This window comes from Lissotriton vulgaris, chromosome 11 (genome assembly GCF_964263255.1).
Source record: "Lissotriton vulgaris chromosome 11, aLisVul1.2, whole genome shotgun sequence".
Classification (NCBI taxonomy): Eukaryota; Metazoa; Chordata; class Amphibia; order Caudata; family Salamandridae; genus Lissotriton; species Lissotriton vulgaris.
This window is the reverse complement of record NC_141699.1, coordinates 830,666,723-830,688,901: the sequence shown is the minus strand read 5'-3', so window position 1 is coordinate 830,688,901 and position 22,179 is coordinate 830,666,723. Positions and strand designations below refer to the sequence as shown.

Below are 22,179 nucleotides of genomic sequence, written 5' to 3'. Positions count from 1 at the left end.
ACAACTATCAATGGCAACCAGGGGTTCCACATTCCGTGTCATGTGATAAAAGAATATTCTTTAACAAAACAAGACACTACATCATCTCCCTCCCAATATGCAACAAAATATAACGAAATAAGCTAAACCATGGTGCAGAATGGTATAAGAACAACAGGTTTGAAAAACGCAGAAACCCAATAGTATAAAACCTTAGGCAAAGTCATACAATCTGGCAGATCGTCTGATTTCCCTTTGGCTCCTTTCTGCAGAGCTCAACCCAGAGGTGGTGGCGTATGAATTGGGTACATTCAATGGAAGACATTTGCATACCCTGTTAAGATTCCAGACCCTTCCGTCACTGGTCTTAATGGTGTTCTTAAACAGCTTGATGTCTTTAAAGGGCTTGCTCAATTTGGAGCAACCTGTGCCCAAGCGAGGACACTTAGTTTTAACCCAGTCCCCAACAGAAACTGCAGTTTCTTTCACAGCTCTTCGGTCATCAAACCAAATCTTCCTCTTTTCTGCAACTTGCTTCTCTCTCTCTTTCCATCCTTCCACACTTCCAATATTGTTATCAACAATGGCCCTCTTAGACAGTACCCATGAGGGACAAACCTCGGTATTAGCCACTCTTCCTTTGAATAAGCAAAAAGGTGAAACTCCTGTGGAAGAGTGTGGAGTAAACCTATACTCCCTAACCTTCTTTCTCATAACTACCTTCCAGTCTAAACCTGACGCACAGCCCTGCTGCAAAGACTCCTTCAAGACTTTCAAAAACCTCTCAACCACTCCATTGCTGTCCAGATGATAGAGGGCTGCTTTCTTATGTATGATCCCCCTTAAAGATAAGAACTCCTCAAATACATAAGGTAAATTGAATGTCGTTATCAGACAATAAAGAGGAAGGGAAACCCTCCCTCTCAAACAGTTCATCCAAAAATCAATAACTGCAGTCGACTCTGTAGAGTTCACTATTTTTATTTCAGGCCACCGTGAGTGCATGCCCATACAAAACAGAACATACCGCTCACGCACATTCCTCTTTACCGGACCTAGAATGCCTATGGCTATATCGGACCAAGGCCCTTCAGACGGCTGTCTCGTTACCATGGGTTGAGTCCTGCACTTAAAAATCTTGTCACTACAAGCACACTCTGCACAATTTGTTACCGCTCTCTCAACATGAACAGCCACGCCAGGCCACCAATACGCTTCTCTAATCCTTTCTTTATTTTTTACAATTCCCATCTGACTGGCATGGACACTCGCCAGCAGCCGTTCCCTGAGAATACGAGGAGGAATTAATTTACTACCTCTTAAGAGAATCCCATCAACAACAGGTAATTCCTCTTTGACCTGCCAGAACACCTTGAGATCTTCACCACAATCCTTTTTGTCGCACAACTCACCCAACACCTTGGTCACCACCTTCTGCAGCAACTCGTCCTTGGCCAAGGAATCCTTCCATTCATTCTCAGAGACGATGCCTTCACTGATGAGACAAACAGCAAAACCTCTTCCTCAAGTTCCTCCTCTCCAAACGGATGTATGACGTTACAACGCATGCTTTTACCACGCATGCCTTTACAACGCGGTTTTTACAACGCATGCCTTTACAACGCATAGTGCTTTGGGGCGCTGGATAGTGAATAGTTTAATTTACTATTCCAACTCCAGTCCCCGTGGATAGTAGGGAAGGTGTTGGATAGTACATTAAACCTATTCCCTATTCTAGAGTCCCCCCAGCGCAATGCGTTGTAATGGTTTGCGTTGTAAAAGTTGTTTACCTCTCCAAACCAATCACCTTCACTAGCGGCTGCCACACAGTCATCATGGACATCTCCTAACCTGGATAGGCAGTCAGCCAACAAGTTAAAGGCTCCAGGGAGGCAGGAAACTATGAAATCAAACTCCTGTAGAGCTACAACCCATTTCCGTATTCGGTGAGACACCAGATCAATGCCCTTCCTCAAAAACACTTCCTTCAATGGTTTATGATCAGTCACTATAGTGATGTTAGAACTCCACAGGAACTTTCGCAGCTTACGGACGGCCCAAAATATGGTAAGGGCCTCCCTTTTGATTACGGAGTAATTGTACTCCTCATCTCTCAAGGGTTTGGACAAGAACAAGATTGGTTTCTCCTCACCACCAGAACTCTGGAGCACAGCTCCCAGACCCTTCGAACTGGCATCAGTCATTAAAAGAGACATTTCCTTCGGGTCAAAACTACTTAGGTTAGGGGCTTTGCTCAGACACACTTTCAAATTGTTAAACTTATCATCACTAGACTCGCTCCAGGTAAACTCACATCCTTTTTTTAGGAGACTTATCAAAAGTTCTGTTACACCAGCAAAGTTGTGGATGAATTTTTGATAAAACTCAGCCGTCCCTAGAAATGTTACCAGCTCCACTTTGTCCTGAGGGACTTAAGATTGCTGATAGTATTGACCAGGGCAGGTTTGGGCTTGATGCCATTGACAGACAACAAATGTCCTAGATACTCAAATGCTGATTTGACGTGGCAAAAATTAACTGCCCTCAAGGTTAGACCAGCATCACACAATCTTCTTAGGACCACTCACATTCTGCTATCATGCTCTGTGGTGTCTACATCAAATACCAGAACGTTGTTTTGCTAGACTTTCACACCATCCACGCCCCTCAAGATACTCTCCATGACTCTCTAAAAAACAGAGGTGGTGGAGATCAGGCCGAAAGGCATCCTCAATAATTTGAAAGTGCCAAAAGGTGTTACGTAAGATCTTGAGATGTTGGGTGCAGTCTGACATTAAATCAAGGGACGAGAAATGCTTTGCCCCACCTAGTGAGCACAACATGCCACTAATGTTGGGGAGAGGGTAATGATCTACTACTACAGCCTTATTGAGTTCCCTGAAATCAACACATAATCTGGCCTCGCCATTGGTCTTGCAGGCCTGTACAATCGGAGACAGCCACTCCGTAGCCTCAACCTCTTGTATGATACCATTGGCAATCATCTTATCAAGTTCTGCTTTCATACTTTCTTTTGTCAAAAGAGGGACACCCGGAACTTTGGCTACCTTTGGCGTAGAGCCACTTTTAACCTTGATGTAGTGTACGTAGTTTCTAGGACACCCAAGTTTGCTGTGGAACACCTCAGGAAACTCTTTCACCCAAGTTTTCCACCCTTCAGCGATTTGACTGACAGATGTGATCGCCTTCAGGCACACAGGGGAATTTCATTATGGTCTAAGAACACATGTAAATCCTGTTGGTGAAACCAACTGATAAGTGAATCACGCTTAATAGTTACATACACCTTTCCTGGGATGATCCTACCCTTAAAATCAATAGTGCCCCAAAAGTAACCCAGCAGATCAATTACTTCTTCACCGTAACCCTTTGGCTTTATGTCAGGTATGTATAACTTGACTTTCTTCACTAGATGTTGTTCAAAGAAGATTTTGGGTATTAAAGTGACTTTGGCTCCTGAGTCAAACAACATCATGGGACCCTCGCAATTAGATCCCTTGACATGACATATGTTCCTGTCCTTGAGATCTAAGTCATCATCAAAGAGATCAACTTCCCTGATCTTCTTTTGACCCTTACTCGATCTGCAACATTTGGTAAAGTGGCCCTTGCATCCATACACACTACAAGTGGCCTTCAAACCTGGACAAGCTTTAAACTCAGCCATATGACCGGGATTGCCACATCTGAAACATTTGCCAGAGAAAAACTTGGCCTGGGAATCCTTCGGTCTGGAAGTTTTGATTTCAGACCTCACATGAATATTGGGTCTAGATGCTTTTTCCTTCTTAAAAACCAAAACTTCATTCACATCACTCTTGGTTGAGGAATCATTTTTCCGAATAGTGTCAATACAGGCTCTGGAGTGCTTGTGGGTCTTACCTATGGTAAGCACTTCATGTAAGGGTGGCTTATCTTTCTGCCATAAGTTATCCCTGGCTTTATCGATGCTACAGCCCAACATAAATTGGTCTCAGAGTTTCTCGTCCAAAGATGCTGCAAAATTGCACGTCGATGCAAGTTTGCCTAACTCTGTGATGTACTGCTCCACTGTTTTTCCCTGTGTCGGCATCCTCCTTCCAAAATGGTATCTCTCGAGAACAGTGCTTCTCTTAGGAAAATAATGCAGATCCAGCGTTATTATCGGTATCTCAAATTCATTTAGACTAGCTGCATCAGCATCAGAGAGGTCAGGAAGGTGCTCAAAAACCTCTTGCCCCTCTGAGATTTACACACTGTGAGAGAGTGTGTGGTACAAGCCTTTTTCCACTTTAACCAAGCAAGAGATGGCTCCTCAAGGAAAGATAAGAACGGGGGAGCAGGTACATTTTTCATTTAGCAAAACTTGAAGGCAACCAATAAAGGAGAAGAATTAATAGCAACAAAACCTTTTAAAATTGGCAGGAAATTGAAACTTGAACAACAGAGCCAGAGCAGATATTTTCCCACACAATCAGTAGCAGCTTCACTCCAAAGCTACGAAGAGCAGTACTGTGAAAGTTGCAAGTATGCTGTGTATGTCGGCAATGAAGAAAGACACGATGTTGATGCCAAAGGAAAAATCAAACAGTGCGTGTCAGCGGATGCACACCGGTACACGCGGAAGGGTGGAGAAGGCTGCGCATGTCAGCGGTGAAGCGCAGCTACGCGTGGCAAGCCAACCACAAGATGGCGCTGAAAGCAGAAAAAGATTGTGATGCATGAAGGGCGGCTGTGTGGCAATGAGTGACAGTGAGAAATCCAACTCGTATCCTAGCAACCCATGAGTCCACATGATAAAGAACAGCGTCTTTGACATAATAACGCACTGGGATGACAGCCAGAAGGCAGTACAAATGGTTGCGAGGTAACGAGTGGCGACAGAACAGTCACATGCACCTTAGCAACCAGTAGACTCACGTGATGTGTGGTGGCGTCGTCAAAGTCCCAGGAGGGCCTGTCAGAATGTAGTTACTTCACCAGCAGGTTCCACCACCTCGAGCTGTACCACGCAAAAGAGCATGCAATGTCCTCATGGATCACAAGAGCCAGGGACGCTCCCAAAATCGGCTGAATTGAGAGACAGGTTCATTTAAGCTAGTGCGACACAGCAGGCATCAGCAGACGTCCTCTCGGGAACCAAAGCATGCTGGAGTCGTCAGCAGGAGAGACTGGAGGAACTCTTGCAAGAGGTGCGTTTGGGTCTCTTTGAGGTAAACGGGGAACGTCTCCTAATGTTCTGATCGTCGCCAAATGTAAGATCGGCTTCTTCAAGGAAACAGGAGGCCATAGTAAAGTTAAGAGGTTTATTAGGTTACAAATCATGAAGACCCCATCCAGCACCGGAGGCAGGCAACTATCAACTGAAAGCTCCACAACCATCCATGGCAACAAGGGGTTCCCCATTCCGTGTCATGTCATAAAAGAACATTCCTTAACAAAACAAGACACTGCAAATGTTATCCAAACCTTTTTTTTTATCATTCACCTTCATCCTTTTAACAACACAATTTTCCTTTACTTATTCACTAAATAAATTGAAAATGAAGCAAAATAGCTGGATATGTTGATGTATTTTAACAATAAAGACTCTTTTTTTTCCTGATGGCTAACTTTGAAGCTACTGAAGCAAGCTTCCTTAATTTGGCCTTGATTATGAGTAGAACCACTGGAATTATGGGATTGTGCGGCCGCAATATGTTAGCATGATTATAGATTTGCCACATAAATAATCCATCATCTACTGCATAATCTGCTGAATTTAACAAAAAATAGTGTCTAGCTCAAATGGTTCAAAAGTTGTAATCAGCGATATGTGTTACCACCTAGTGGAAGACCCTTTGAAAAGGTTCTCTAGTCACCTTTCTGTTGCTTATTGGTATATTTGGGTGTTGGAAAAATGCCCAGACAGTGCTCAGAAGTGTAAAAATGACAAAAGAATAGAGTAATACTATCATAATTTGTACAGCATTACTATGCATAATTTACCTTTTGTTGCCTCATAATTTACTCAACACTGCCACATAATTTGCCCTCCCCTTCCGCATAATCCCAGTGGGCTTGAGTATAAGTGCCTCAATAATTAGCTATTCTGAGGGGAGTGCCTGAGAACTCACTTCAATGAGGCAGCTGCTTGAAACTACTAGGAGGGCTATAGCTAATGTCCTGCGGAAATATGAAGGTACAGTGTCTTGCTGTCGCATGTACTATGATTGCCCAAGACGATGAACATTTGGGGAAGCCCAAGGTGTTGCAGAGCTGGTAGGCTTGAGTATGCATCAGCAGCACAGTGACTGCTGGCACTTGCAGCGGCCTGGAGATCCGGGGTACAGCTACTATACACCAGGAGAGAAGAAGATTGGCGTGTGAGACTGAAATTGAAATTGAAGATAATTTGTACCGCGCAACTAAAATCCTAAGGTGTCAAGGCGCCTATCAAAATAAATCAGAAAAGATGGCAGATCAGACTATGCATATGCGAGCGCGAAGAGACTGCAGATTTTCAGAAAAGCCCTGAAGACCAGAGTGGGGAGGGACCTCAATTTCATGGGAAGACCGTTCCACCACTTGGGTGCAAGATTGGAGAAGGCTTTACCTCCCCATCGAGCTTTTCTGATACGCGGGACTGATAGAAGAGCCTGATTAAAGGAACGTAAGTTCCTGCAAGGACTATAGCAGGACAGGATAGATCCGATTCCTATAGAGCTATTTTTTGCTAAGGTCCTATAGATTAAGCACAGGGTTTTGAACAGAATGCGGTCCTCCATTGGGAGCCAATGGAGCCGTTTCCTGGCCAGCGTGGCAGAGGTGCCCCGAGGCAGATCCAGAGCGAACCTGGCCGCTGCATTCTGGACCACCTGCAAGCGCTGCAGCAGGCTTTTATTCAGTCCCGCGTACAGCGCATTGCTGTAGTCCAGACGAGAGCCCACTAGGGCCACTGCCAGTTGTTTCCTAGCCTGCTGTGAAAGGTAGTGCCTAATCTTCCTCAGTATGCGTAGAACGCCCCAGCAGGTGGCAATAGTCCTGTTTACCTGTTGACACATACTGAGGGAAGGATCGATCACCACCCCAAGATTTTTAGCAGATGACGCAGGGACAGGACATGCTCCAAGTGAGTCCGGCCACCAGTCAGTTGACCATACCTCCTCCTTGCCTCCAAACACCATCACCTCAGTCTTCTCCCCATTCAGTTTCAGTGAATTGTGAATCATCCATTGTCCAACCGCCTCCATACAAGATCTAAAATTGGAGGCAGTCGTAGTAACTGACCGGGAGAGAGAGAGACGAGGATCTGGGTGTCATCCGCATAGGAAACTACCTCCATCCCAAAAGATCTAATAAGTCTGGCAAGGGGGGTCACATAGATGTTAAAAAGGGTTGGGCTAAGCGCCGACCCCTAAGGGACCCCACATTGCACAGACAGGGATGGAGATAGAAACCTACCCAGCTTCACTCTTTGCTCTCGCTTGTCGAGGAAAGAAGTGAGTAGAGCCAGTGCCTCCCCCTGAACCCCAATCTCCCTGGGCTGGGCTGTAACTGCAGCCCAATCGTGCTTGCTTGTGTGCGGTGGTGATAGGAGCTGGGCCGCATAAGACACACCACACAAACAAGCTAATGACACATGGCTGATGCCCTGCAAAAATCCTGGCAGACTAGGCAAGTCATGGCCGGCTAGATCTATTCCACTAAGGGGCCTAAAAACATGGTTGGGATAACCCAAGTGCAGATTTGCATTGCTAGATGGGCACAGGGAGAACCTGGATAAAACACATTTCTTTTTAATAGTGTGGCTATGGTTAATGCACTTTAGGGCTTGTTCGGGGTGCACATCAACTGTGGACCGCTCTGGTGGTTTCCCTTGCCCATCAGAGCTCGTATGGCACACCAACAGCGACTCTTGCCCCTTGATAGATTGCTGCCGGCCAGGCACCTACTGATGACAGGGCTTCAGCCCCGGGCAAGTGCAAACCTTGCCATCATAGTTGCTATTGCCACCACTCTGCATTGCTGGATAGCTCGCTCTTGATTGGGACGTGGGAGTCATCCTCTCCACATTGCATCCTGCAGTCCTCTCATCGCTGAGTCCAGATTCCCTCATGTCGTGAATTCTTTCACCAGTGGCAAATCAGATAATCAATCCCACCTGAACTTTGAGGCCCTCAAAACTATAGACAGCAGCAGGAATCCAATCATCAGGATATGGGAGATGGGAAGCTAGCGGGAGGGGACTCACTTTCTTCCCATGAGGTCACCAAACTATTGTGCGAGATGAAAACCAGCTTATCAACAATTGATTCCAAAATAGGCTCACTTACCCGCTGATTAGATGACATGAAGGAAAATATGGACGGCCAACATGGGCATATAGATATGACTGACACAATTTCAGATGTGGAAAATGAATTGGTAAAGCACACCACGACGTTAAAGGAGATAGCTTCAAAAATTGAAAAAATCAAACTGAAGAATGTGGAAGCACACTTATAGGAGCATCTTTAGAACCCTTGATGTGGCCAAATGGATGGCAATAAGGTGAACGGAAGACTACTTAGAAAAACCTCTCTGGGACATTTTTGGTGCGGACCACACAGGTGGTGGAAAGAGCACACCATGTGCTAACCCCCACACCGATACATGGAGCAACACCATGCCCCATCATTACAAAACTCCTAACTTATAGGGACAGGGGCATCATACTGAGACTTGCATAAGAAAAACATAACATTCAATATGAAGGTATGGCCCTGTCATTTTTCCCGGGCTTCACTCAGAATGCACAAGACGCTTGACAGGTATTCGCCGCGGTTATAAGGAAAAGCAACAAGAAATGGGGATCCAGAAGGCAATGCTCCACCTGGCCAGGCTCCAATTTTCCCTTAAGGGTAAAACCCTGATGTTTTCTGACCCCAAGGAAGCAGTCTCACTACTCAAAAAACTCAACAAAGACAGGGGTAGCTCTCACTCAGAATGCAGGGATGTAACAGAACATGGACTGGATAGTTCTACTTAATCAACATGGCCTTACATCTTCGGTGTTTAATATGCACTGAACCTGATACTGAGACTCTTCTGATGATGTTTGCATAAGCTTCCTGTCTCTTGCTCCATGTGAAGTCTGCAGACCTACACTGCAGACATACACTGCTACTGCATATCCTTTTCTACTTGCAGGTTCTCCACCTGACGTTGGCGGTGCTGGCTGAGTCCTTTGGGGCCCAGATAATATCATACGCCGACGATACTCAGCTCCTTTTTACGTGTGCAAAGGGGGCTGAGTTTGATGGAGAGAGGATTCGTGGTTGTCTTGGAGCTGTCTTTGAATGGTTCCAGGGCAACAGTCTCAAGTGTAATCCGGGCAAATCTGAGGTGCTCTTTTTCGGGTGTAAATCTGACCCGAGTTGGCAATCATGGTGGCCGCACGACATGTTTCCTCCGGCCTCTTCCTCCACCGTGGCTAAAAACTTGGGGGTCAAAATTGATAATGGGCTGACTATAAAAGCCCAAGTTCTTGGTCTTGTGGGCGTTTGCTTCGGTCTGCTTAGGATGCTCCGGAGGTTTCTTCCTCTGCTTTCATTGGACCATCGCAAGATTACCATGTCCTCATTGGTTCGAGGTTAGATTACTCGAACGTTCTCTACCTGGGTTTGCCCGAGTATCTGTTGCAACAACTTCAGGTAGTCCAGAACTCGGCGGCCCAGGCTATTTATGGTCTTCCCCATCGTGCTAGCACTTCTGACCTTTTAATTACCCTGCACTGGCTTCCTGTCCGGAAGCGGATTGTTTTTAAGGCCCTTACGTTGGCCCACAAAGCACTGTATGCCACTGGAGCTACCTATATTCAGAAAAGGTTGGCCTTCTATAAACCTGCTAGGGCTCTCAGATCTGAAACCCTCTCTCTTGCGGTGGTGCCTGTGGTGAAGAAGGCCCGGACTGGTGGAAGCTCTTTTAAGCATCTGGCGCCTCAGCTCTGGAACACCCTTCCCTTGTCACTCCGCAGCACTGCCAATTTGCTTGCCTTTAGGAAGGGTCTAAAGACTTGGTTGTTTTGTCTCTAGCTTTCTGTTATTTTTTTTTTCTGGTTCATTCTACTGTTGTGTTGTGTGTTAGTGTCTGATCTGTGGGTTGAAAGCGCCGGGACACTCCTTTGTAGTAGCTAAGCGCTATATAAAACACCCACATAACATAACATAACTGACTACACTCCTCTGATTTCACCAACTGCAGGGACATAGCTCATGTTTATTGCTTCTCTAGCTCCTCTAGGCAAGTAGCCATTTGACCTAATGGCGATATGTTTTTGCTAATGCTTATCCGTATTGCTAGGTTATGTTGGATGGGGATTTTGGGGGGACATCACTATGCAATTGGGGCTGGAAGGTGGGTGGGGGTGTTCACAGTTCTTTTAATGCATGCCGAGCACTCAGACTAGATCGGGACAACACCGGTACAGAATACCACTTATTCAACGTCACTAAACAAGATACCCTGACTGGGATCATGCTCTTTAGCAAGCTCTTCTCACCATGACCCTAAAATGGATGTTGCAGAATGTTGGAGGGCTAGGCAACTTGCAGCAATTAATCCAGATTGTTGCTTACCTATCACAACAAAACGTCAATGTGGTATTTCTTCAAGAAACACACCTGCCCCCCACATGAATCCCTGCTTTTGCGAAATCATTGGGATAACATTGTTATTTCTCATCCTACTCCTCGTACTCAAGGGATGTAGCAATTTAATTACCTGGTCGGCCAAGTTACACCACCTTCACATGATCGCAGACACTGAGAGGCATTATTTACTTGTCCAAGGAATATTTGGCAACACACAAGTCACTCTGGTGAACTCCTATGCTTCAATCACAGTTTGACCAGAATTGCATTATTTACTTGTGTGTTGCCTAATATTCCTTGGACAAGTAGATAATGCAATTCTGGTCAAACTGTGATTGAAGCATAGGAGTTCACCAGAGTGACTTGTGTGTTGCCTAATATTCCTTGGACAAGTCACTCTGGTGAACTTCTATGCTTCAATCACAGTTTGACCAGAATTTTTTTTATTTTCATATTTGCATGTCCATTAGGTGGACACATGATGTCAATACTGTGGGGTGGGGATCACAACATGGTATTAGTTCCCGTACTTGATTGCACCAATGGATTATCCAGAAGACACAAGGAAAGTGAACCTATAGTTAACATGCTACGAAGAAATTAAATGGTAGATATTTGGAGGGAATGCTACCACCATTGCCATGAATGCACATTTTATTCCTCAGTGCAATACTCCTCCTCTAGGCTATACACCTGGTTTAGCACAAAAGATGTCATGGGATGGGCAGTTCACTGCCAACATCTTCCCTATATGCTTGGAGACCACTCCCCAGTGATCCTTGACCTTGCCCTCCCTGCTGAGTCCCACAGCCTCTGGCAATGATGCCTGCAAACTGCGAACCTTCTGAGCCAAAATGGACAGGGAGTAATGTAATGAGGCTAGCAACACATGCAGGGCAGATGGTGCTTGGTTCTAATTATATCCTAGAGATCTTTACTAGATTCCACAGACACCTATATAGCTTCAGATCCAAGGTGTATGAAAGGGACACCTACACACGATTAGCATGGTTAGAACCTGACCAACGTGCCTCCCTCTGCTAGTCGAATACAGCCAAGGAAATACGTGAGGTTATCGCCCACTTAAAAATACCGTAGTGCTCCTGGAAGTGACAGCCTGCCTGCTGAATTTTATGAGGCATTTACAGAAGAACTGATCCTGGTTTTGTTGGCTCTCTCTAAGGAGGCATTTCACAAAGACAAACTCTACTACATGTTGGCTGAAGCCATTGTCATGATGCTCCTTAAGCCAGGGAAGCCAGCTGACAGATGTAGCTCCAATTGCTATCTATCCCTATTCAATGCAAGTGGTACAATACTCACAAAACTCCTGGCCAATTGGCTTTTACCATTAGTACCTGCCCTGGTGCATCCAGACCAGTCAGGTTTATCCCAGGCTACCCCACAGCAGATATTCTACATGCACTTTTCACGGTAACACACAATTAGACCCAGAGCTGGAGGTGCTGGCAATGTTCTGGATGCCGAAAAGGTGTTTTATTCCATCGAGTGGCTCTTCCTGTTCATAGTTTTGGAGATTATGTAAGTGGGGAGGGCCTTCCTACAATAGATGGATTACCAGGGCACCTCCATGACCACATTAAAGGTTAATTACCCATTATCAGACGTGTTAGAAATCAGCAGAGGGATGAGGCAAGGGTGTCCGCTATCTCAGCAGAGGGACGAGGCAAGGGTGTCCGCTATCCCAGCTCCTATTTGCCATTGTTATGGAGCCCCTAGCTTGCCTCCTAAGAAAGCAGTAGCATCATAGGGGAATATGATTCAGTAGATGTAATGTCCTGCTATATATGCATGACATCTTCCTCCTGATCAAGAAACTGGCCTGCAACTTACATCCTATTATATGTGATTCGGTAGTGTACGGAGGATGGTGAGGGTTACAAATAAACTGGAACAAGTCCATACTGATGCCGCTCACAGATTCCACAATGCAGCCGGAGCTCAAAGTTCTGATGTACTGGACTACTGTCCCAGGGTATAATGTACAATAGGGAGATAGATACCATTACAGCAGCAAATTATGGGCTAATTATATCCTACTTCCACTATCATGAACTTAGTGAAGAATTGGATATAACTTCCCTTCACTGTAGCCAGTAGGATCGCCCTGATTAACATGGTGGTTTTGCCAAAATTGCTGTACCTTTTCCAACCTTCCGATTCCTCTTAGCAGAACATTCTTTACCCAATTGAAGTAACTTATGACACCATAGCTTGGGCCAATTAACAACCGCACATCAGCTGCTCCAGGACGCAAAAAACATATGACTAGGGAGGGTTTGTAGCTCCAAACTTTGAGCTCTATTATAAAGTATTCAGGCCTGATTCACCCACCAATGGCTACACAGCTGTTGGAGAGTATGGTCTGCTATCCTATGGTCACCCCAAAATGTTGCTTTTTGCTTCACTGGTTTTCGACTTAATGAGGCTGTGGGCCTGCTAATAAGACCCCCAGCCTGCTGTTCTCTCTCTAAATTCACATACATGTACTGTAGGTACATAACCCAATTGGAACTGGACTCCTTGTCAGCCCCTGTACCATGCACTATAGGTGCTCAGGGCATAGGTGCCAACAAGGCCTACCAGGGACTGCAGCATATCTTTTGCCACCCCTGGCTGGTACTTAAATCGACACAACTGGCTGATCACTCAGCTTGGCCAAGGTGGTTTAATCCCCCCTTGCTTAGATATAGTATACCTATATCTAAAACCTAACTGAACACATATAAACCTATAAGCCACGCCTATGGCAGGCCTTAACAATCCTGGAGGCAGAGTGCATGGTTTTATGTGAGATGGAGCTTTAGCATGAGCTGAGCCTGTCTGCAGCTGTCGGGACCAATTCCCTTAGCTGTTCCGGGATAATGCCAAACCATATACTATTAAGTGCATTATAATCCTCGCGGTTATATGTTAACTTTGGTTTGGCTTTATCAAAACATGTCGTGTAAGGTGTCATACGATTTGGAATACTATCCCCTCGACAGTCCTGTCGATGGGAATAGCATTCCACCCCTCTAGAGGGTGAAGACATGCTACTTTTCAAAATCAACCGCGTTTTAGTAAAGAGCCTCAGATCCACAAAATGGATGCTTCTGCCACAGACACGAGTCTGACCTCCTGCTGCTGACCGAAACTCAGCCGAGGAGGCCTGGACAAAGGGTTTCCTGTCACAGGGAGGTGTCACACCACCCCAGACAGGAGATAGTGGATTGTAGCATGGAGGTTTGAAAGAAACCAGACAATGCCTATAAACTGTGCTGTGCTGAGTTTATAGGATGGCTTTTTTCCTGAAAAAGATTCTTAGTTTAAGGAAACAAATCCTTATCTAAATGTTCTTTTAAATTACAGTGGGAGCATAAAAATGGTTCTAATGATTTTAATATGAACCTGCTCCATGTACAATAAAGTTATAATTTTTTAACTCGAGAAAGCTGACAATTTAAGAATGTCTTATTCCCTATGGAATGCTAAACATTTTTTAATGTAATTAATTTGTATGAATCTGTAACACACATGTAATGTTGTAGTAATTATATGTTTTATGTGTTTTTATGATTGCCTGTCAGCAATCGAATAAAGCTCACTTTTGACTGACTACTTAACCCTTTTAACACTGAATAAATCTTTTACGAGCTCACCCAACTTTCAGATTTTGTTTCTTCAATCCAAGGAAAAATTGGGAATTATGCTGACAAACTACTATAACAGTAGATAAGATTCTATAAAAAGTATGGTAGTTTCTAAATTAAGGAAAGAGCTAGAAAGGTTGGTCGGTAGCAGTAAGGCTGCACGTGTTTTTATTTGGGTTGGGGATTTTAACACTAGCAAATGTCAAGCAGTAACAGACAAAGCTTGTGGGTATGTGGATTATTGGGGGAATGGCCAAACCCACTTCTTAGATGACATGTATGTGGAGATGATGAACAAATTGATTTATAAGTACAATTTAGAATTGATGGTGCAGAACTCCGGAGGTGAAAGCACTATTTTACTGACTTTTTGGGAGGGAGGTCACTTCTCAGTTGTAGATAACATTTTTATCTCAAAGCATGACCTGGAAATGCTGGATTCACTAAGGGTTTGTGCCGAGCTCAGATTCACAGCATAGCGTAAATTTGGGGAAGCACCAAAACTAATGCCTTCCCAAATCAGGCATAACGAAGCAAAATGTTTACATTTCTCCTTGTTTTTCCTCTTTCCGTGTGTGTTGCATTCTGCAGCACATATGGAATGAGGAAAATGCGTCCTTTGATTTTATGCAGGAAGGTGTCCCTCTTCGCACAAATTCAATCAATCATGCCAACAACACAGGCACCCTTAGTGCAAGAGTGCAGGCATTAACACTTGGCTGCAGTTTTTGAACCGACAGAAAGGACAGGAACGCACCGTACACGTAGATATGGAGCATCCTTGTGCTTTTCATTTGAAAAAGAGCAGCACAGCTAGAAGGCTTGTGGCGCTGCTGTGGGCCAAAATATTGTAAATATGCCCCCGTGTTCTGTGGCGTGTTCGATAATCTTTTTTTTTCCCCCGAATTTTCAAAAGTAGAAGTTTGTGAAAAATAAAAAAGCATTGGCCCCAGGACCCATTGCGTTTTCTCCCAGCACATGTGAGACATTGTTTTCTTTGACTGGTACTGCCATGATGAACCTGGGCAGGAAAAATATGTTACTGTCTTGGATTGGACATCCAGATGGCAAATAAGCAGTGGCGACTCGCACAGGTAAGGCTGTGTGGTATTGTGGTGAGTGGGTAGCGGAGTTCGACATACAATGGGAAAGGTGGAAGTAAATAAATAAATAAATAAATAATAACACTTACCTTGTGCTTGCCGCATCGATGAGTCGGCCATGCGGCGAGCGCAAGGTAAGTGGTTTTTATTGATCTACTTTAATCTTTCCCGTTGTATGTGTAACTTCACTGCCCCTCACCACGTCCTGCCCACCTCAGTACCCCACAGCCTTACCACACACACAGACACACACACACACACACTCTCTCGCTCGCTCTCTTTCTCACATGATTCACATGTTTTGAGCTTGAGTATATTTTTCAAATATGGACATACATTTATGTTCCTAATGAACTAATTTTACTTTAAAGCCTCCACATATGAACATTTCTGAAAAATCAAATGTACAACTTTGCAATTCCCTTGCATTAACGTCTGGCGAAGTCCTTGTAACCATATGACAACCCTGTCAGCAATGAAACTGTGTTGTTTTAAGATAGAAATGTATAACGGATGAATATAAGAATTCCCTATGTCAATTGTTTAACTTCGGCATCACCCTTCCTTCTATTAACCCATGCTGTCCCATTTCAGACTTTATATGGGCGCTCTGGAACAAAACAAGGTGAATTCAAGATGTTTGTTTCTGAAAACGGCAAAGATCTTCTGTTCAAGGACTCCACCCAATGCCTGATCGAGGTACCCAGTAGAACGTCCACCAAAGACTTCTTGGGAAAGGAATATTATGACGCACTTGTTGGACTGAACAAATGCTTCCCCACCTCAGGTAATTCCATGGGGTTTAAATACCACTATATTGTTCATATTTGGGTTTCCTAAAATTATGCTATGCTCAAGACGCTTTACCACCTCAGGGAAACCTATATGCTTCTCAATGAAAAGCTCCTACTTCAGAAAACTGTCCAGGGGATTTCTAACTTCAACTAATCTCATTGTGCATCTTTGACTGGCGCAACTCTATGGTACAATATGACCTACAGGAAGTGTTATGTTATGTTAATTTATATTTGTAAAGCACCAAATCACCAACAGTCTCTAAGCGCTACAAACCATAAACCCAGGAGTGCCATAATGCTTGCAAACAGAGCAACGCTTGGGATGAGCTTATCCAAACACCTCAGTAAACAAAATAGTCTTACATTTGTTCCTGAATGTGCGAAGAGTCACCTCATCATGCAGACTCTCTGGGAGCTTAGTCCAAAGCTGGGGAATCACAACCAAGAAGGCACGACCCCCAAAGGTTGTTCTGTTAAAACATGGACAAGACAAAAGATGTGCTTCTGATGAACGGAGACAACGACCAGGCACATAAGGCATCAAACGGTCTTTAATGTAGCTGGCCACCGCTCCATACTTGGCTTTATGTGCAATGCGCAGGCCCTTGAATCTGATCCTCTGCTTAATAGGGAGCTAGTGTAGCTGCTGTAATAAGGGAGTGGCATGAGTTCTCTGCAATTGAAGAATCAGTCGTGCTGTGTCCTTTAGGACCACCTGGAGGTTCCCCAAAAGTGTATCAGGGAGTACTATATATATACTGCATTGCCGTAGTCCAGGTGTTACAGGATTAAAGTCGACACCACAGTATGCATTGTCACAAATGACAGCAAGGGTACAAGTTTCCACAATTGCCTAATCAATCCCACGCAACATCCCACTACAGCAGCTACCTGCTTATCCATCACTAGCATGGAATCTAACCTAATACCCAGATTCTCTTGACAGCTGGCACCGGTATCGGAGTGGTGCCAAGCTCTTGTGGCCAGAAGAAGCTGGACCAGGGGTTAGCCCCTGTGGCAATACCAAGGAGCTCCTTCTTGTCACGGTTTACTTTGAGTGAAGTGCTGTGGTGGTCTCTCACGTCTCTTTGGGGAGTTTTAGTGACTTATGTTACCAAAGTTCTATTCACCCACGCAAAACTTTGTATTTGTTAAATCATGTGCTAAGATGACAGTAATGCAGTAGTCGTGGTTTTCTCCTTTCACCTCATTTAGCACCCAAACAATAGCATTTTTTTTGTATAGAGTTTTATGTAGTGCCAACGAGACATCAGGTATCAGATCGCTTTACATGAGCACCAGTTTCGTTACAGAAAGACCCAATCATTTTTGTTAGGCACAGGGAGATTAAGTGATTTGCTCAGAATCACAGGATGTAGAGCGTCCTTGCAGGGATTCAAACCCAGTTCCGCAGGTCCGAGGTTGACCGCTCTAGCCGTAAGGTTACATCCTCTCCACAATTAATGAGCATCAATGTGTAGCCTATGAAAAATTTTAATAATGAGCATCAATGTGTAGCCTATGAAAAAATTTTAAAATGACATCTTCGGTACTTAATTTATTAAAAAATATAAGTGCAGGGGCAAAAGTTTACTTAGGAGATCACCACTTGCATCGTAGAAAACCGGATTGCCAAATACCATTAAATATTGTCTTGATTCCATCTCTTGCCTCTTTGTGTGGTGAAAAAAGAGGCAAGAGATGGAATCAGTCTCCCAGTCACATTATCCATCTGTTGTTGCTTCCATTTCTATTTTCTCTCTTGTGCTCTGGGTCAACGTCTGATGATGAAAAATAAGTGCTGGTCCTCAAAAATGAGTGCTGGTGCCTACGGACACTTGCAATAAAGAGCACAAATTAAGCTGAGGAACCTGTATACCTAATAACATGGATAAACTTCACAGGTTTCTCAGCAGCATCGAGCGTCACCAAGTTCCCCAGTCCTTATAAGAGGGCGAGATCAATGCTTTAGTAGTTAAATAGGTTACTTATAATGTGTCAACATCTTTGCTTAACTAAAAAGTGAGTTCTCAAGAAAAGCAAACAGAGAATATACATCAGAACCTCCAGTTCAATATAAAGACTCCCTACAACTCGGCCTTCTTGGACCCACCTGTGTGAAAGTACCCAGTGAAAAACTAGGGCCGTATTAGAGATAGTGCAAGGAGAGAGGGAGGGGCAATGGATGTGTGTATATACTTTTTGTACCCGGGGGCACTATGGTATTGAAGAAGGGGCCGCAGATGCTTCTACAGCCCCTTCAGAAATGATAGCTCTGACACACATGTAGCATCAGTGCTATCTTCCGAGAGTATTCCCTTATATGCATGGTGTCATGGCTCCATGCAAATGAGGAAATCACTTTGCCTCTGCCCCCGTGCTGTATGATGGAGGTGGGTGCAAATGCAAACATGCTCTTGGGTGGCACAATGAAAGAGCGCAAACAAAAGGTGGTGCACTGCTAGTGTGCTCCCTCGGGGCAGCCTTCTGGAAGGGGGAAAAGACATCCTATGGATTCCCCCTGATATCCCCTTGCAGGCAGGTGCAGTCACTCATTGTAACCATCTGTAGGGAGATTTCTAGCCCCTCTTCAAAGGGCAGGTGGGTTGATATACGCACAGAGAAATATAGAGGGGCTTTGAAGCAGCTGCTACATATATATATCGATGCATGTAGCTTTCCTGAGGGCAGCGCATTCATCATAATAGAGCGCTCTATCCGCCTGACGCACCAGTTTAAATGTGCACCGTGACACGAACAAGGACAGTGCACCCTGCCAGTAATACTGGTCCTGGAGTGGCCAATCAGATTGATACTAAATCCCAAACTCCTTTGTTCCTTGCTGTTCCTAATGCAGGTAAGGGACCGAGGTCATTATGGCTCCAAAGAGTCCGTCTCACCCAAATTGAGGGTGAAGGGGAGTGCTTCTTACTTTACGTACAATATAGAAAATAAAATGATTGTTACGGTGATAACAAGCTACCGGAGTAGAATGGGGCGAACAACCGCCACATGCCAGCGATGTAAACACCAAGCCCATGGCTCTAATATACAGTTCTTAGATTAGAAAAGAATATGTGCCTGGGAAAAGACCAATGTAAGGCTTCAGAACAAAAGCATCTGGGGCTACAGGTTGTATTGTGTCCCCACTGAGCTGGATGCATACTTGTGCAGTTGTAATACAAACATGTATGCATATTCACATTACAAAACCTATTAAAAAGCTGTAGAGCACTATGTAATACATGATTGAGAACAGCAATGTGGATAGGGAAATATTTATTGCAGAGGGAGCAAAGGGCTGTCACTAAGGAGTAAGAAGGTAAATTTCAGACTACGGGCCTAATTTATTTGTTGCTGGTATGTATACTTCATCACAAGGGCAAAAGAGTATACATACAGCCAACATAATGATCCGCCTGTCGAATTTAATGCTGACAGACTTTTAGTTTAATCACGAAGGTGACTACTCCATCTCCACCATGATTAAACCTCTCCAACGGCCCTGCAGTATAAGGGCCCAAGAGGTTGACCTCTAATTCAGAAAACTCTGGAGGCAAGGGGCAATTAAAATTGTTAAATTAGTCCTCTCCAATGGTGAGCGGGGCATTTATTTTTTTCTTCTTGGGTTTTCTTTTTGAAAATAAAATATGAAATAGTTTGTTGCAGGGCCTTGCCCTGAACCAAAGTAAGAAAAGAATTGACAGGACCCGCATGAAGGCGGTTCATGCCTGCTTGGCGGTCATTTTTAAATCTAGCTCACAGTAGCTCTGTCAGGGCAATAGAGTAAGTAAAGTCAAGTCAAAAGATACTTTATTTGGCCACTGAAAGCCATAAAAGCAAACATTTATTAGTAGCAATTTACTCTGTCACCGTGGCAAGGAAACAGACCGTTTGCGACATAATAATCTTGCTCTCCATTGCCAAGAATATATAAGATTGGGATGACAAACAGGAGTAGAATAACTAGTCTCAAATCAGAGAGACAAATTTTGGAATAGGAATGGGCTATGACATTGTACGTGTGCCACCCCCTTTTCATCTTGTTAACTTTCTCATCATTAGTTTAGCAACAATATATCATCTACATTTGGAGAAAAGATTATTAGTCTAAGTATTCACACTGACAGATGGCAAGGTTCTGTCTATGGTATGGATTGGAAAGTTCCTGAGAGTCAGGGGTATCCAATCCTTGAGGAGCAAGGGCCCTCACACACCCCAAGGGGTGTCATGCTCCATCATTGGGCAGTTCCTCATTGGGCCCGCGCTGCAATGCCCAGCGGGCTCCATGTAGGGGCTCTTTGCCGGAGCAAACAGCACACAGCTGAGAAACGGGTAGATCGCATGCTGTCCGTGGTGATCCGGAACCACAGGACGATGGTTGGCGCAACTCCGCTCTTGCTCATTGGAGCACAGATCCTTATGTATAGCGGTCGGTACACTTATCGAGCCAAACAAGGTAGATTCCTTACCCTTTTGTATGTGGGATAGCATGGTACTAGATGAGACATGTCCTTTTGACTGCTTCCCTAGGAGTAGTTTTATTTTTTAACTTTCACAGCCCTGAAGAATTGCATAGATGTTTCACAACTTTATCGGCAAGAAACATGTTGGTCCACATTAGCTCATATTGTAAATATTGTTCATTACATCCACCTTGGCCTACACCTGTTTTTAACATAACCTAGGGTTTAACACATTAAACTTTAACTTACAATTCCCTATGAGTTATTTTTAAAACTTACCACTCTACTCACTCCTCCCTCACCATCACACTCATACTTTATAACAGCAGCTGAAAAGAGCTCCAGCAAGGCGCCTGTTTGTGGTGCCCGTTTGGGCCACTTCTCGTTGGGCTGGCACTGCAATGACCAAAGATGAAGTATGACACTCCTTGGAGTGTGTGAGGGCCCTTGCTCCTGAAGGATCAGATCCCCCGGACTCGATCCCTCAGGAACTTCCTACCCTACCTTCCAATAGGAACTGCACACCTTCTTGTTTTCCAGTTCCCTGGGGGCGTGTGTGCTGGACCTTTATTTAGCCCTCTGTCCCTCCTTGTGATTTTCTTTATATTGTATGGATTTAACTAAGGCAGCCCAATCACCATGAAGGGTTGTACTTGTGGGTATAACTTGGTAATGCTGGCTAGCTTCCAGATTTCAGTAATCTTTATCATTTATTAAACTTACTGAATACATTTTTAGCTCAAGCTTGCAGCCAAATGCATTTGTACATAGTGATATGTAGCCACAATTTTGTAATTGTGCATATCTTTCTGCATCAAGAGTAACTGATACCCACTGAGTACATGCTTTAGCCAAACTCATTTGTACTATGCCCTCAAACAATCTTTGTTACAGGCAAGCAGTGTCACTGAGTTCTCTGTGTGTAGGAAGTTCATCTGGTGCAAATTGACTGAATCTTAGATCTTCAAGAAGAATGAAGAATTTGTGTGGAAATAAAAGAAAAGACAAAGTCATGAGTAGTAGTATTGTGTTGAAAATGTATAAAACTAGAAGATGCTAACATTATTCCAATGGCTTTACCTATTTCTGTCATATAGAACTCCTCTCAGCCTGCACATTCCACAGCTGTTCATAGAAGCAGATCAAACATCAACATGTGACCAGGTTGTGTCTGGCCGAAAACGTTTGCGACCCATGAAAACTTTCTGCAGCAACTCGACTTTGTCCCTTCTTTCCACCTACAATAGTTCTCCTTTTACAACTCACTAATAAAAAATCACAAATAAATCCATGAAGTGTTCTGTATTTTTTTTCCTTCTTCAATTAGGTTCCAAATATTCAAGTTGAAAAAAATAATTGTTTTGTGACCTACCAACCTTGCACCTTGCAGCCACTTCACAGTGCTTGGACTGACGAGCAAAGATCAGGAAGAGATCCATCTACTGGGTTTGTGACCATCACAATGGGCCCCTTGGAGTAATTCCTTGGACAGGACAGGTTCCGTGTGGATGGTTGGTTGATAATGAGGCACAGTCCTGATTTTGAGGGGACTGGCTTCCTTGATGGCT

The 22,179-nt window shown here is 44.2% G+C and overlaps 1 protein-coding gene across 1 annotated transcript in view; it reads left to right on the top strand.

Moving 5' to 3' along the window:
- The window catches only part of LOC147683548 (serotransferrin-A-like), a 282,375-nt gene extending 260,473 nt beyond the window's left edge, over positions 1-21,902 (top strand). Inside the window, exons 16-17 of the mRNA XM_086943940.1 lie at positions 15,943-16,135; positions 21,709-21,902. Coding sequence (XP_086800066.1) covers positions 15,943-16,135; positions 21,709-21,746 — 231 coding nt within the window. The 3' untranslated portion in view covers positions 21,747-21,902. The remainder of the gene's footprint in view (positions 1-15,942; positions 16,136-21,708) is intronic.
- The last annotated feature ends 277 nt before the right edge of the window (positions 21,903-22,179 follow it).